This window comes from Bactrocera oleae, chromosome 3, assembly GCF_042242935.1.
Source record: "Bactrocera oleae isolate idBacOlea1 chromosome 3, idBacOlea1, whole genome shotgun sequence".
Taxonomy (NCBI): domain Eukaryota; kingdom Metazoa; phylum Arthropoda; class Insecta; order Diptera; family Tephritidae; genus Bactrocera; species Bactrocera oleae.
This window is the reverse complement of record NC_091537.1, coordinates 88,957,218-88,975,315: the sequence shown is the minus strand read 5'-3', so window position 1 is coordinate 88,975,315 and position 18,098 is coordinate 88,957,218. Positions and strand designations below refer to the sequence as shown.

Genomic DNA, 18,098 nt, shown 5'->3' with positions numbered 1-18,098 from the left:
ATATTGAATTCGTAGAGCAAATATATATTAAAGTACGAGTATTAAACTAAACTAGACCTGTTTTTAGTCTTTTAGTAAGCAAATTGACTAAATAAATATAATTAAACGACATTGGTACCCATGAATTATACTTAAGATACCTTCTAGTAGTATACATACCCAATAAACAGTTGCATATTCCTCTCCTAATTGAATTTGTTCTGTACGATACGCGCAGGAAGTCTCAATGTGTACAATATTTTTGCAATAGTTTGTGATTTCATTTCACTTATGCGATTTTCTTTTGTTGTATATGCGAGAAATTTGATTAATATGAGTACACATAATAATTTTTTTTGTCATTCTACTATTTACAGACATGACTACAAAGCTTCCTTTGAGTCAACTTGGCGCTCGGATTTATGTATCACCAAGCATCTGATGACAAATATAACGCGCTGTATATGTCCATTGTCCGGCACATACGTAGTCATGCTTACGAAACGTAATAACAATGTAAGTAACTAAAGTAAGACATGATAATTTATTTAAGAAGACGAGCAAACAAAGGAACATAAGAAAGTGTTTACCGAAAGTTATTATGAGCAAGAGGATTTTGGGGAAAAAATATGAGGACAAATAGAAGATACATAGAAACGGAGGAGAGATGTTTATGTTAATTTAATAAATAGAAAATACTATATTTTGTTCTGGTGTTCCAAAAAAAATTACTAAACGATAATATATAGGTATATATTATATATAACTCTGATACATAAGTAGTCAATGCTGACTTACAGCACATTAACACGCAAATATGTATAAACATAAAGCATGGAGAATTAGACCAAAAATTTAGGTTAAAGATGAACAACACAAATTAGGACAAAAAAAAAAAGCCACACAAGCAGAAAAAAGGTGCTAAAAGGAAAAGAAATTAAATCCGAAAAGAAAACCAACATAAATTACAGATAAAAATTACGGAGCCTGAGCTGAAATTATGATAAAAGTAACAACGGTTTTGCGGTGTACTGCCCCTTCCAGTTAACCCACGTTTACAACAGCTCTGGCAACCAGAAATCTTCCGGTTGTTACTCCCGCACACACCGAAGTAGTTTGAGTTTGGGGGCTAAAGTGGTTAAAAGTGGTTGCCACGTAACATTGGCTGCCACGTTTTTGTTGTCAAGGACACACACTCAACTAGAAATTTAATGACTACATTTGGAAGCTTGTGGGTAAACATGAGAAAGTGAAGAACAAAAATTTACTTCTTGAAAAAAAGATAAATATGAGGTATTTTTTGTGGTTGTAGGTGTTAGAAAATTTTGGACGCCTTTAATGTAAGTTCAGTAAGCTGAGTATTATGAAAAGTAATCAATTGAAATTCAAGGGTTAAGTAGAGGGCATATCATATTGAGTATGTCAAAACCAATAATGTAATATAAGACAAGGAGAACATAGAAGAAATAATAAATAACATGCTATAAAGAATACAGAGTGTATTGTATTATGCAGAATTTGGAATGCAGAACATAGGATATAGGACAAAGTGTATAAGATATAACATACAATATAAGATATATAATATGGAATATAGAATATCGAATGTTGAGTATAAAAATTTTTTTGTGGAATTTAAAACATAGAGTGTAGAATATGACGTAAAAAAGATAAACATGGATTATATATTATAAAATATAGAACGTTATACATTTCTGTAATAACTTAATGTGAGTTCGGCAAGCTAAAAGTTTTGAAAACTGCCCAACTGAAATTTAGGGGTTAAACACAGAACTTAGAGTATTAAGTATAAAACACAAAATTAATAATATAGTATATACCATAGAAAATATATAAGATACAATATGCACATACCATAGAAAAAGTAATAATTTTTTGAGTAGAATTTAAAATCTAAAGCATAGCATATAGAATTAGAATAACAAGGAATATAACATACATAACCTAGAACATCGAACTGAAAATATAGATTATAGAGCGTAAAATTTTGATTTACACCATAGAATATAGAACATCGAACTTTGAATTACATTATATAAAAATATAACGATTATATACCTAAAAGTAGAATATAGTGCATAGAACATCTAACATAAAACATAGAATTTCGAATTACGTCATATTCTAAAATGGCAATTATTTACCTCAATATTGGATATAGAAATAGAAAACATTTACAATATAGAACATAGAATTTTGTATTACACCATATATTAATATATGGCACAACGAACAAAAAACATGAAATATAGAACATAGTATTTAGACTAACAACATATTTCAAAATAGCAATTATGTCCTTCAAAGGATTCACGTAAAAGTTTGGACGAACTATCTTTTGAGCCACCCTTTCAGTACTAGTTTAGCACCATTACGATAATATTATTAAACCACTCACAGCGTAAAGAAAAAAAGCAAACTGAATATAAATGAAAAGTAAAAGCATCAAGACCTTTCGTTACCACCAGAATTCATGATATATGTACCTTAATGGTATGTGTGTATATTGCAGTTAAGCAGCAGTACACATACACATATATGTACACAACTATTAAGTGGCCTAGAGCAACCTTTTGTCGCAAGGCAAGCCAAAGCACGTAATGCTTGGCGCTAAACTAGTGCAAGCAAAAACAGACATATTAACTCGCTTTTTAGAGATTTTTATTTTAAAATGCTCGCATGTACTTATAAGTGCCATAATGTGCATATACGTATGTGTGTGTGTAGCTTATGAGCACTTCCTGATTTAGCCACTAAAAACGCAATGTTGTATTTGCAGCTGGTAAGCGGCCACACACACCTCCGCATAAGTAGAGTTCAGTTGCAGTTTTCTTAGCAACAACAATAATAAAATAGCGCTACTCAAAAATTCAGCTCACACAAATTTGCTTAAGCCCAGCTATGCCACAGCCACACGCTCGCCCACTCGCCACTCGCTCAGCTGCGTTCTGGTTTACTCGGTGTGTGTGGTAAGCGTGTTGTGCGACCGGCCTTCATACTAACTTACTTTCGCTTTTTAGCCCTTAGCCTTGGCAGTAGCCGGCATAAAAGCTCATAAATTTTAATGCTTATTTCCGCTTCCTTAAATTTCAACTTCACGTATCCACACACACTCACACTTGCCATGCACATTTATGGCTTTGACTTGTATTTGTTTTATGAATTTTAAAGCAACAACAGAAATATAAAAAGTAGCGCAAACAGCGACAAAAAGGTCAAAATAATGTGGGAATATGCGTGATAAAACAACAACGTTATCTACTTAAATTCAGATTTAAATTTTATTCTGTTTTCACCATAACCTAAAACCGAAAACGAACGAAATTGAATTACTAAGTGAGTTATCCCAAATTGGAAATAATACACCAAGAAAAATATATGAAGATAACTTATTAAAGTAGCTCTTGCAGCGATTTTCATCGGTATTGCAAAACGACGACTCTTTAAAGTTCTCTTCATTTTTCGAATATATTTACATACGTTCTTAAAATATTTTAGAGTTACATTGCATCTGCGACGGCGCTGAAAGATAGTTCTTCTACTGCAGCAATGATTTCAGCCTTCTCCATAAAACTCAAAAAAAATATTTCTTCTAGAAGATATTGTACATATAACGACAAAAAAAAATCAAAAAACTTATAAAATGGTGAAACTGAGTTTTACTCAAAATATTGGGCATTTTTGACCGGTCAAAATTCGATTTTTAATCAGAACAAGAAATTGTTCGATTATGTAGAGCTATATATAGGACAAGAAAAAAAAATGTATTAATGATCGAATCAGTTATCTCCAAGTAATCACTCAAGAATATTTTAAAAATTTAATTTTGAGAAAAAACTCGTTTGACGATAAACTGATGGATCTTGGATGGACTGATGAAGTTGATTGAATTTATTTAACGTGCTAAAAAGATGGCTGTAACTCAAAAACTATTTTATATAACGATTTAAAATTTTACTATTGTATTATTATTGTACTATTACTTTTAAAGGTATAACCTTCAGGAGTATGAAAAAAGCGATTTTCTTTAAAACTTCACATAAGGTGTGAAACTTAATCACTTTTTTAGCTAATTTAATATAATTGTTGTAAAACAGTAATTAATTATTAAAAAATAACAATTAAATATATAAAATATTTTAGTTTAAGAAACATTTCAGATTCTCTTTGTTTTTATTTAAAATATTTCTCTCACAAAAATTTTGTAATTTTTCTCAATTTCTTTCAGTCACAACCCGTTTCGCCCACACAACGCCCACTCTTCGTGATTATCAGCTGCGCTTGTGGTTTATTGCAGTCCTGTTCGGCTTTTCTCATACTTCTGCCAATTTGGTTTAACCGCAAATGCGCGATAACATTTCTAAAAATGCAATTTTGTGTCTCCACATCGAGCATAATGATAATTTTCCTGCTAGGATTCTTGAAAATGTTGCCAGAGGTAAGTAAGTTTGCTGCTAAATAGATTTTTTGAACATTTAAACCACTTATAATATTACAACCTTAAACAAATATTTAGTAAGATTTTATATGTTATAAAAATACTGAAAAAAGTTTCGATAACAGATGAAACTTCAAATCATGTTATATGGGAAGTAGGTCTGAATATAGTCTTAACGTCTTTCGCTCATTTACGAGCTGTCGCTTCCCATTTTCGGCCGATTTGAGAAATGCAGTTCAAGGAAAACAGGCTTAGAGTTTTACGTGCTGAAGCCGGCTGACCCAAAAGCTTCGACACTACAGCGGCTTGGACAGGGGAAATAGTTTTTCAACTCTATCACCAATTTTAAAATGCTTTTAGGTCTCTAAAGTGTACTTTGAGGCTTACCTTTCGAGGTTATCAAAAGTTTATTAGACTACCTCTACTCGCAGGAATTTTTTTTTGTTTTTAAGAGAATAATTCTAGTACTCCTTTCCTATTGCTGAAATTGTTGGAAATCGATTTCGCCTCTCAATATTAACTGTCCGCTAATATCTGTTAACTAATCAACATAAAATTTTCATTTCCCTTGAATTTTTTAATTGAAACTGCAATCAAATATGTCCATAAAACGATAGAAGCGCGCGTTCTCATTATTTATGGGAGTTGAAAATGTGTAAATATTGTAATCGCATTATATTTACGAGATATTATTTACATTGCGGGAATTAAAATTGAAAGTTGTTGCAAAAGTTGTGCGAAATATGAAACTTAAACACAAAATTCGAAATATATTCAAAACGCGTTAAAATTAATTGCGATTTATTTGCATGTATTAAAACTGCTATTAATTGAGAGACAAAAATTCGAATATAATGTAGGAGATATTTGATTTTTTGGCCATCAATTGATAACCGATTTTAAATGGGAATAATATAAGTATTTAGTGAAAAATTAATGTCTAGATTAAAATTAAATTAAATTAAATACATTTCAAAGTCTCAACAAACAATAAATAAAGCAGGAAGAAATATTATAGAAGTCTCTGTGAACTTAATGGTAAACTTAGATATCAAACTAACTACAAAGAAAAATTTATATAAAATTTACAAACTACTTTAATACCACGTGCAAAAATATGTCGCAAAAATTATCAACAAACAAATCATATCAAAAGTGTTTCTATAATAATTTCTCTCCATCACATTTGCATGTGCAATCATCAGATATTGTTTATATGCTGCTGCTTTCACATACATATGTACATCAGTCACCAACTCATACGTAGTCACTTTATACCATCATATAAAAATTAATCACCGTCAATTTGCTAAACAACTGACCGCAATCAGCAGCAAACACAAATGAATAATTGTCGAACGAGCAACACGCACCCACACCCCAACACGCACCCACACCCACATGCACTTACTAACTCATCATCATCTCCCCCACAATTCAGTCGTTTGAATCTCCGCAATCCAAACAGCCCTCACCAATACAATCACACAATGGAAATGGCACAATTAAAATAATGAAAATTGAATAAACCTGATTTTGCGCTATAAATTCGAATGTGCGTTAACGTTCTCATGCATTCACTCACACATTCACATATACATATAAACATATATACGTACTTATAACTGGTTGACAGCTCGTGGAAGCGTCAGAAATCTGCGTTGGCCATTTTGAAAATGCATAAAACAAGTTTTAAACGGTTTATAATGGCACAGCATGGCGCGTACTGGTAGCTAATTATGAGTAATTTTGTTATTTGGTGGCAATCATTTGAGAAAACTGAAGTCAATGTATACATAATATGTCAATGTATGCTAATTTTATGCTATATAAGCACGCAAAATTTTGTGATTTTTTGAGGTTAACTCGGTATAAACGGTAACGATTACGGTTTATTTATTGCATAGTTGAAAATCGATATTAAATAAAATGTAGTAGATAGCAGAAAATTAATAAATTGTCACAAATAACTTTAATGGATACAAAGGGTAGTTTGTTAATGTTGGCTATGTTAGATAAAATATACTTGATATTAAGTATAAGATATTAAATACTGGATATTAGATCTTAGATATTATTTAGATATTGAATTTTAGATTTGAGATTTTAAAGTATAGATATGAGATTTAAGATTTAAGATTTAAGATTTAGGATTTAAGACTTAAAGTTTAAGGTTTAAAATTAAAGATTTTAGATTTATGATTTAAGATTTAAAATTTAAGATTTAGGATTTAAGATTAAGGAAGAAAGATTTTGAGAATTTAAGAATTAAGATTTAAGGTTTAAGATTTACGATTTTAGTTTTTAAATTTCAGATGTAATGTTTAAGATTTAAGATTTAAAATTTAACACTTAACATTATATGTATTATATTATATATATATATTAGATTTAATATATTAGATTTTAGATTTTATATTTAGGGTTTTAAGAATTTCGGAATTAAGATTTTAAGATTTAAGGTTTAAGATTTAGATTTAAGATTTAAGATTTAAGGTTTAAGATTTAGATTTCAGATTTAAGATTTCAGATTTAAGATTTAAGATTTAAGATTTAAGATTTAAGATTTAAGATTTGAGATTTAAAATTTAAGATTTAAGATTTAAGATTTGAGATTTAAGATTTTAGGATTTAAGATTTTAAGATTTTAGATCAAAAACTACCTCAATAATAATTGAGTTCAACTTTTTTTCTAAAAACACGCTATCTGTGAACTTTTGATTTTTTTTTTTGGACCGTAGGTCATTGTATAGGCAATAACTTCTAGTAGACAGTTTTTAGTTTTTTTGGGTTACTATACAATGGGTACAAATATTTAAGTTATTTTAGTTTAATTATCACACTCGATAATGGCTTTAAACTTAAGTAATAAGTTTATTTGTAAGTTAAATGCTTAGCGCAATTTTAATTAATATTAATTAGTAAAATGTGACAATAATTACATAATTACTTCTCACTAATTTCATAAGTAATTTCAAAAAAATAACTCTCCTTTTAATTTAAATTGCATATATATATACATACAAAAATATTTATTCTTTAGTGCATATATTTTAATTTCTTTCAAAGAATTTGCCAGGAATTTCACATTTTCAATTTAGATAAACTCTTAAAAAGCATATTTCTATTACATAGTTATACGAGTATATAGACATAGAAGATAATATTACATATTCGCACAGAATTTTATATTCTTCTTGAGAATGTTTGGTATTTTACCAAGAAGTAATCAATTACCTTTGGTTGGTTAGGTGAAGTAATTTGCAAATAGTAAATTAAACGTCATAATTGTTACATTATAAATACGAAAATATTTTGGATAAAGACTTCAGATATTTATTTACAGCATATAAGTTCAAAATATATAGGTATTTATTTTAATATACAAATATATTTGCAAAAGGAGGTAAATATTTGTAAAGAACACTTAGAGCTTAGAACAAAGTTATGATACACGTAAATATATATACCTGTATATATATATATATAGATGTATTTATATGTAGGCGTAAAATAATATGTACACGATTGTACTCAATTATTTTCCGCAATATTAAGACATAGGGAGCCCACAATCGTTTAGCTTTGACTTGTAATTATTTGATTTAAACACTTTTGCCTCTATCAACTCTATTAAAAATCAAAATACTTACTACATTTTCTAACTATGCATGCTTTTCGATGACTTCATTAGCATCGAATGGTAGGAGAGTATGTAGAGATGAGTTTCCAACGTTTTATGTTCAGATTACTATACTTAAAAGAAACTTTTTCAGTACATTAATGCTCGGAGGATAGTTTTTTGTATGCAATAGTGGAAATTACACTATAATATACAAAATTTTAGAAGTTGATTTTTCTATTACCCTCAACAGAAGACCAAGCAAGAGTATAAAAATACGCAAAAAATAAAATTATTTGCAAATAACTGCTGTGGATATCATGAATATCAAGAATTTAGGAAATATATGTGCATGCACATATATACATATTTACAGAGTAAATACACACAAATATATCTAAAAATATCTCTACCGCAAGTATATCTAGCCTGTTATCTTGCAGAAGGTATTATAAATAGTGCATGTGTTGCAGCTTACTAACTCATAAAATGTGTTGCATGACAGGAAATCACAATGCCAATACACAACAATATGCATACACGTATATAAACAAATTATATAAATACAAACATACAAGTATATATAAGGCAAATAAATGCAGAGCGAAACAATTGCGAGTGTGACCGACCACCAAAACAAGTGTGCGGTTGCCGTGTTGCAAGACTTGTGGCATATTTGAGTTATACCGTATGGAGCGGGACAGTGAGTGGACCGACGCACGAGTTGAATTTCAAATTAATAACAAACGACAACACGCAGAAATGAAAAGCAAATAAAATGGTCCGCAGTGACAAAAACTTGGTGGTTTTTTTTGGTACGATGTCTGGCTGATGGCGTTGTGCTTGCCCTCGGTAAACCAAAAGGAAAAAGCAAGAATTTATAAAAACTTGGAATAAATTTTGGAAATCAACAATCATATTTCCCAAGTTGAAAAAGCCAAACTCAAACACAAACGATATATTGGTTTACATACATAACATATACATATGTATTTGTTTGCTGGTGCATATGTATGCGTTTGAGTGCAATGTGGCTTGCTTATGATAGTAAGGGTGTGTGTGTGCATAGCAGCTTTATATGTTTTAAATTTATGCTCCCAAACAGATAAACCGCGTCGTGCTTGTTTTTGTTTGCGTTTGAGAATTTACACGAAAATGCGAATTGAAAAGCAACAACTGTAACGAATATTTTTTACTGGTCACAAGAAAGCAAGAAGACAAAAAGAAAAGAAAATCATAAAAACAAAAACCAAAAACCAAAAATTGGAAACTCCAAATTCAAGCACACTTATAAAGTGAGCGGAAGCAGAAAGCAAAGCTAAAGTTTTGCAAATTTTTTTTTTATGATTAAGCTTAGGATATTTTGGGTTAAGACTTAAAGCATTTCATGTAGATTAAAATGGGCAACACAGCATAAAAGTCGGCTAATAAAACATTTTATGCTTAAATGAAGAGGTTAAGTGAATTTACGCTTCAAGATATGCATAAAATATTGGCAATTGGGGGCAGCAAGTCGATACAAGCTACATGCATAATGAATATTACAAACTTTTAACTCAAAAAACTTAAAATTAATTTTAATATGGTGGATTAAGTAAAGAAATACTACAAATAAAATTAAATCGAAATTGAAAAAGTTTATGTGTGAGGATAGGTTTAAGGTTTAGAATACTGTAGTATTTTGTAGTATATCATACAGAAAAATCAAAGAAAATATATTCAGAAAATCTTGTTTATTTTTGTATAGAAACATTTGAAAAGCTGTTAATTTTTATGCTACATTTTTAGAAAAAAACGTTAATTTCGGCTGCACCGAGGCTAAATACCCTTCACAGCTGCGTTTCTTATACTAAAAGAGAGTATAAACTGTTCTTTATCTTTATTTTGCTTGGTCCGTTTGTAAGGCAGTTATATGCTAATCTAAAAGATCGGAGCACTATCTAAACAATACGTTAGAATATTGCAGCTTTGCCTTTGATTATAACTCATGTCAAATTTCGTGAAGATATCTGGTCAAATAAAAAAGTTTTGCATACAAGAACTTGATTTTGATCGTTCGGTTCGTTTGGCGGCTATATGCTATAGTAATCCGATGTCGGAGATTCCGACAAATGAGGAGCTCCTTACAAAGAAAAGGACGTGTACAAAAGCTCAGACTAATATCTCAAAAACTGGGAGACTAGTTTCCGTCTATACAGACAGACAGACAGCCGATCGCGGCTAAATCGACTCAGCCCGAATTATACATACACCTCATAGGGTCTCCGGCGTTTCCTACTGTTTGAAAAAAACTTCGTGGCAAACTCAATATTCCCTTTTCGGAGATAAAAAAAAAATCGATGTAATAATGGTTTAATCAGAAAACCCAATATTTATATTTATATTTTCAGAACGCGATTACCTTCAAAAGGGTTTATGGTTTCGATTTGCAGTGAGTTACTGGTGATATCTCATTAATTATAACCTTAAACTTCCAAACCTTTATTACAGTTTTCAGCGCTTTGGTATTTAGCGCATAGACATTCAGCGCTTTATTCAGCTATTCCTTAAAGCTTAATTTCTGAATAGCTTGGTATGTAGTTTTGCTCTTATTCCTTCGATCTTATACTAATTTTATTTAAATTTTCCTCTATCTAGCATGATAGTAAGATCATCCTTAGGATACATTTCCAGTTTCAACTAATGAATAAGTTCTTGGCTCCATCACTTGAGGTTCTTGATAGAATTTATGTCAAAAAATAGCAGTATTATTACATGTATATTTGGGTGGAGCAAAAAAAATTTTATTTTTGCTGGCCTGAGGACAAAATTTGTAGATTATAAAAAAAAATTTTTTTGGACAAAAAAAAATGTTTTATAACATCTAGAGGCCTCAGTTTTAAAGTAAATTTCGAGTTAAAATTTTTTTGAACAAAAAAATTTAGTTTTGATTTAAACTCTTTACATTTATATAAAAATTACCGAATGTGACGGTTTTTGACTCAAAATTTATTTTAACGCTTCTTTTTTTAATGTAATGATGTTGTCGTTTAAGACTTTTTTTTAAAACTCCAATGACCACAAAAAATATTTTTAAGTTGATAACTTTTAATTGGCCAGAAAGAGGACTCTCCACAGCTTCTAGTACACTTATCTAACTACTTTTACGATATACAAATTTTAATTTGAAACTTTACTTTAAAAGTGAGTAGGCCGCCTCTAGAAGTTAAAAAAATTTTTGGACAAAAAAAAAATTTTGTTGAGGGTGTTTTGAGTGGATTTTTGGACAAAAAAAAATTTTTTTTTGGTAATCTACAGATTTTACCCTCAGGCTAAGCAAAACAAAAAAACATTTTTTCGCTCCACCCCAATGTATATAAAACTATTGGAACAACAAAAAATATTTATAGCAAATATTGAGTTGGTATTTAACTGCATTAGTTTCGCACATTACACAATTAAAGCTTAACTTCTCCAACTTCTTGATCGAAGTGCTACAACTGATCAAACATCAGATTAGTAGTATCCTAATATTAACGGTTAAATTGGGTGGTCACTTTAGAGGTTTAAGTAATAGTAGGTAGTTTTTGCTGTAGAACAACGCATATATCAATTCCCTCTTTCAGCTAGCGCGCTTTCAAATAATATCTCACAGGAAAAACCTCTACAAAAGCTTTTACATTTCGATTAATAATGTGTACTTTGCACGACAACTAACGGAATTTTCAAGAATATCTCACAGGCGGAAATTCTAAAATAGTTTTCTTATGGACCTTAACAATGTGTACTCTGTGCGGCAACTAGTGAGCTTTCGAATGATATCTTACAAGTAAAAGCTCTAGAAAAGCTTTCTCCTTCAGCTTAACAATCTATAATATATGCGAAGTGTTTAGTTTTCACAAATTTTTTTATGAAAACTGTCTCTTTACATTTGAGACAATCTGTAGAAATAAATCAATATGGACAGAGTAAAAGCCAATGAATTAAATTTGCTAAAATTAACTAGTTTCTTTCAAACTTATATTATAGTTAAAATATTTTTTCGAAATCAACTTTTATGTAGCCTTTTTCTAATTTTATGTTACCACCTAAAGCGCTATCGTCATAACTTTCTTTTAATTTAATTGCCACTCAAAACACCCTCAACAAAAACACAAGCAACAACTTATAACTCTGGCAAAGTTGTTGATCTTTACTTTGTAAATACTATACTCGTAAACTCGACTAAAAAGTTAGAAGGATTTCAAGTTTATTTTAGTGAAAAATTCAAAAGTATTTCAGCTTATCACTACGCGTCAACAAAGTAACACAAACACAAACAAATACACAAACGAAAATTCATAAAGTCATATAAAATATAAGATATGAAACAGCAACAATATAACAACAAAACGTGCAACTGTTTTTGGATTGCTAGCTCAAAACAAACAAACAGTCCTACAAACGTTTTAACAATAACAACAAAAATTATGTTATAGGGAAATTTAAATTATTTTGCAGCCAAAGCTTCTAAGCTTACACCCCATACTTCCTACATAGTTCTACACCCCATCACCGTGGTGGAGCGCACCTTCAAACGCGCAGGTTTTCATTACAATTTCACACGCTAACCCCCCTAACGTGCACCAGCTTAAGCCATAATTCTGCGAAGATATGTTTATCTTTTGGTGCTTACGTAAAAGTGAATAAGTAATATAAGCGAATGACAATCTTTGTGATTAAGACTCATACTTTTGAACGCGTTAATTCTGGGATTTTTCAAGTATACCGTTTGTGTTCAACCCTCTATGACGAAAAAAGTTGCACATAAAAAGTTCAGGGTGATAAGAAATAACAAGAGCGACAGCGTTGCTAGGAGAATAGGGGAAACTCTTTCAAATAAAAAAAGGAGAAATACGTCTTTATCATCAATGTCAACTGAGTCCTTAGTTAATGCTGCTTAAGAACGACTAATGAATTTTGACACTGCCAATATGAAAATATTTACATTGTTGATAATCGAGCAATAATCGAGATCGCCGTTTACCAAAAAAAAAGTTCGCTATAATTTAAATTTTCTGCAATCGGCATTAATTTTTTTTTTTTTTTGAAACTGGTTCTTGTCTAAACTGCGCCGGAAATTTTTGACTAATATCTAGCATAGCAACGCAATTAACAGGTTTTATATTTTCGTATTTGAAGCAGTTTTAATCGATCGTTATCCAACTCGGTATGATTTTAAATTTTTCAAGATGACTGTTGTCAAAGAAGTTGAATTATTTCCACTCTTCGAATATTCTGCCAAATTCACAAGAGCAAGGCTGAAACACCTTAGATATTAATTTCAAGTGACGCGTCCCGAAGTAGCTTAAATTGAGAATAATCAGCGAATTAGCTGCTTTTCGGGTGCTTTGTCAACACATGAGACCTTACACTGAAAGTTTCCTAGATCAGAAAAATATTGCCTTTAGTTGTTCAAGCGTGATCATTTATGGATTCAGTCACGTAATGTAGCCTTACTTACATTCGGCAGTTATACCATATTCTGATCCGGACTGACAAAAAAAACTACATTTTCATGTATTTTGAAACAATTCTCCATTATCGCCTTCAAGGCTTCTAACGCGATACAAGCATACCAACGTCAACCCAATCCTGTTTAAACTTGTTATAAGCTTCGGTTGGAATGGACTTCAGTTCCTTCTGCGAATATTTTTTTTCCGTTTTCGGCTCATTTTTGGTGCGCCATTCACTAGATTATTGAACAGTTTCGACTTCATATTCATAAGCACACGTCTAGTCTCCACTAAGGATGCGTTCGATGAATGTAGAGCCCTCAGCTACGCTGTCAAGCATATCTTTTGCAACCTCTACTCGACGTTGTTTCTGAAAAAGATTCAGATCTTTTGGTATGAAATGTGTTTAGTCGATCCATGAGAGATGTTGAGATTCTCTGCTATCTCTCTGATACAAACACGACGATTTTCAAGCACTGCTTCTTTACCTTTTGATGTTGTTGTTATTAACAGAGGCGGATTTATGCCACTAAAATACTTGTGTTCGGAATAAAGTACACGCCCAAAAAACACTTTTTGAACTTTTTCAACGATTCCGTAGCCGTGGCTCAGAGAAAATTGTTTTTAATCAGAAATGTATACATGGAATGATTCAGACCAAATGTCTGGATACAAATACTGATAGAAAGTTTATTTTAAGATTGCTCTTCAATTTACGTGCGACCCGGAGGGAAATCAATACTCAACTATAGTGACTCTGAAATAAATTGAAAATGGAAACTAATTTTTCTTCAGGAAATTCGGTTGCAAAGTGGTCGAGTTATCGGAAGTCTTATGTTGCTTTTAAGCCCAGGTTATACCTTTGGAAAATTTTTTACTGCAATGCAAATAGTCTTCTGCGCATTTGTCTATTTGCTAGCATTTCCGTAAAGGTTTTATACGATAGCATTCAATTGGTTCTAATATCTTAGATACCCACACCGATTCTTGTAAAAGTTGAAAGATTTCTTTATTTTATAAGACATGCAAATTCTTCCCTTACTTTTACAGTACATAAATTAAAAAGAATCCCAAGTGGTCTTAAGTTATTAAGCTATTTTGTTATACAATCCACTAATTATAAATGCGTTATTTTCCACAATACACAATTATTACACAGTGATTTAGAAATTGGTTTTAAACGCACATACACACATATAATATTATAAGAAGCCCCTTGATTATATGCTTAAAATGTTATACAAATTTTATATTCAAGCATTTTCCTTTGCCGAATACTAAATCCGAATGTGAACACAACCCAAATGTGCCTGTCACTGCTTTGATAATAAAATTCCACGGAAGTTTTGCATAAAAAGTTACCGAAATCATACCACACACATCTACACAAATTCATGCATATTTATGTCTGTATAATTTCCGTATGCTTTATTTGTCGTTTGTCGGTTACCATTTCCGTTTTTAATTAAATCCCTTGCTGCCGTTAACTTCCGCCGCAAATGGCCGCTGCAAATGACTTTCTTTGTTTTTGCTTTCGGCTTTTTGGCCCGTTTGGCGGTCTTACTTTTACAGTTGGCAACGCAGTCGTAATTTATTATAGTCCCCTACATTTAGCCTATTTAATACATCAAATATCATTGCTGGCACATTACTTCCATTGTGTGGCTTGGTGTCAACGTTGGCATGTCTTAAAGGCATTAGCCAGCTAGACAAACTAAGCAGAGAGCGTTTTTTTTTTTGTTTTGAACGGTACTTTTTATGTGGCACATAATTTGGAGGCATTTGTTGGCAATCAAATAATATGTTAAGAGTTGAGGAAGAATTTTTAAAAATATCTTAAAATTTAGTAAATTCTACTGATCATATTAGTTGTAAGCCATTCCTGTGTGTTTTCTTTAGAGATTGTTAGGAAACTCAACTTGTAACTTTTTATTAAAAAAAAGCTTAAAAATGGCAGATTTTCCTACAAATGTTTAATATAATTACCAGACTCGCAGTGATTTGATAATTGCGGGCAGCAGCACCTTATTGTATTTATCAGTTTAGAGAAATAAGTAGGAGCTTTCATACTTGTCTTCCTTGAGCTTACACAAGCTTTTACAGACTTTTTAGAAAGCTTGCTTTACATACATAACTTTTATCAGCTTTCCTACATACATAACGGGCTTATCCTTCTGCTAACGCTCTACCCAATTTCTCTACTTTGCTGATAGTTTTTAAAATGGTTTGAATGCATTCTGAATCCATCGCTATTAGAAAATAATTATTGATATTCATAGCCTTAGCATGTACCTCTTAATACTACACTCGGGGGACGACACTTCCCTCAGCGAAAGAACAAAGAAATATTATATAACTTTTCCTTGAGTTTCTACAAGAAAAGTAGCTTTGTTAAAAGCTTTCACTATGAATGAGCTTTTATATTAAACTTGTATGGCTTTACTAAATCTTTCATTAGCTTAGTCAGCTAATGAAATGTCAAAATAGATTAAGAACGGCCAACTAACATCTGGCATGTATCTGAAGTCAACACTCTCGACTATTAACCCGTTCACTCTTAGAAACATAACTGTATAGAAGTATGGTACATAAAAATTGTTTAGACTTGATTTCAGTAAGAAAAGGAGAAAGAAGCTAAAACGACGAATCATAGTCAAATGGGGACGACCATATGGATTTCGGTCTCTTCCACCACAGAGCTCAAAACTAAAGATTAGAAGTTCGAAATGAGCACTACTTAATCGACCCACTTTATACAGTCGCTCGACACAAAATATTGCATATCCACGTTAATCGAAGTATAAGTCTGAAAGATTAAGTAAAACAATATAGAGTTTTGAAACAAGGGTACTTCAGGGCTGATCTATGATTTCGAGCTCTCTTATATTGTCAGAAGTCGTCAGTAAACATCAGAGCTAATCATAAAAATAAGGTCCTCTTAATCGAGATTTGTAATTCGAATACTCAAATAGTACGATGGCAGAGGAAATAAATCGACATCAAGATTTATCTTTTGTCTAGCTCTTAACAACTAACTCAAACTCCAACAAATATACAGTTGTCTTCTCTCACCTTTACCAACATAGTTTTTCATTTTTCCGCTTCTAACTTTTCTCATTTCAGAATTGGCAGGCGGTTGTCAACTCATCGCTCGCCTCACTGCTGCTGCTCGGCGTCTCGACCACCATTGCGATTGCGTTGGTTGTAAATTCCGAGTTGGTGCCGAAAAAAATGTTGCATATCAATAAAATGTCAACGGCAACAGCCGCAAGTGCACGCGCAACGACAATAAAAAAGGAACAACAACAACAAATTCATCATAAACAACAACACGACTTGAATATGCGACATAACTCTACAAGTGGCAATGACAATGGCAATGGCGCGCCTATGACCGACGCCTCTCCCGCAACCACCATCGACGCGCATAGCTTAAGCACCACCACAAACATTACGCAAATCAGCAATAGCAACAACAGCAGTGTGGGCGTAGGCGTCGGCGCCAGCTTCGCCCTTATTGGCAGCAATGACAATAGCATAACCAGCGACGGCAGTGCCATCGCCACCAGTCGACGCGTGGGCAGTGTTTCGGGCGCGGCAGCAGCACGCTCTGCGGCGCTGGTACAAGAGCTCTATTTTCCGGTTAGTGTACGCGCCGTCATCGGTATTAGTTGGCTGCCGCCGTTGCTCTATGCCATCGCTGTGCCGCTGATATGCAGCATTATTGGCAAATGGCCACGCAATTGGTGGCTTGAAGTGATGAGCAATACAACTGCGAGTACGACAACAACAACAACAAGCACAGCAACGTCCGGCGCTATGTTTGGTATGCCACATGGTTTGTCGCATACGTTCGGTGGCGGATATAGTGACGGAAGTGATTACTTAGTGGCGAATATGGCGCCCTCACCGTCACCCGCATCGTCGTTAAGTTTGAAGGTTGAACCAAGTCACGCAGCCAACCAAAGCAGTGATGTGTATGGTGTGTTGGCGAGTACAATAAGCGACAGCATCTTAGAGGCGGCATCAGTCACAGCTGCTGAGATTACAACCGCTGCCAACGGTATATTAACAACAGCTAGCGCTGTTACTGCCACTATCACGAATAGCGCCAACAACAATAACGTCACCACTGCTGCGTCCTCCGCAAGCGCCTCTACATCGACGACCTTCTCCATTGCCGGCTGGCATAACAACTTCCAACCGGCAGCCATCTCCGCTTCCGCCACCGCTGCTGCCTATCATGGTGACTTCGCGGCGTACACCGACTCAGACTACGTTGAACTGGAGTCACAGCTTACGGGCGACGGTAGTAACGTGCCATCACTCAGTTTCATTATATTTCTTTGCGTCGATTTACTTTTCGTTTTGCTCTTTTTTGCGCTCTTCGTCATTTTAATCAAGAAACTTTTATGGCTGTGGCATAAAAATCGAAATATTCACGCGCATCCGCAGGATAAGTTCAATGTGGCCATGCGTAGACGGTAAGTCAGTTGCAATTTTCTTCAACCGCAAGTGAGCACGAAATGTTGACTTATTTATTTTATTCTCATTTGATGTTTTA

General features: G+C 32.7%; 1 protein-coding gene across 1 annotated transcript in view; it reads left to right on the top strand.

Annotated features, from left to right (window-relative positions):
* Positions 1-18,098, top strand: part of LOC106614816 (streptococcal hemagglutinin) — a 411,732-nt gene that overhangs the window by 366,778 nt on the left and 26,856 nt on the right. Inside the window, exons 18-20 of the mRNA XM_070107173.1 lie at positions 357-495; positions 4,229-4,438; positions 16,658-18,018. Of these exons, the coding sequence (XP_069963274.1) occupies positions 357-495; positions 4,229-4,438; positions 16,658-18,018 (1,710 nt within the window). The remainder of the gene's footprint in view (positions 1-356; positions 496-4,228; positions 4,439-16,657; positions 18,019-18,098) is intronic.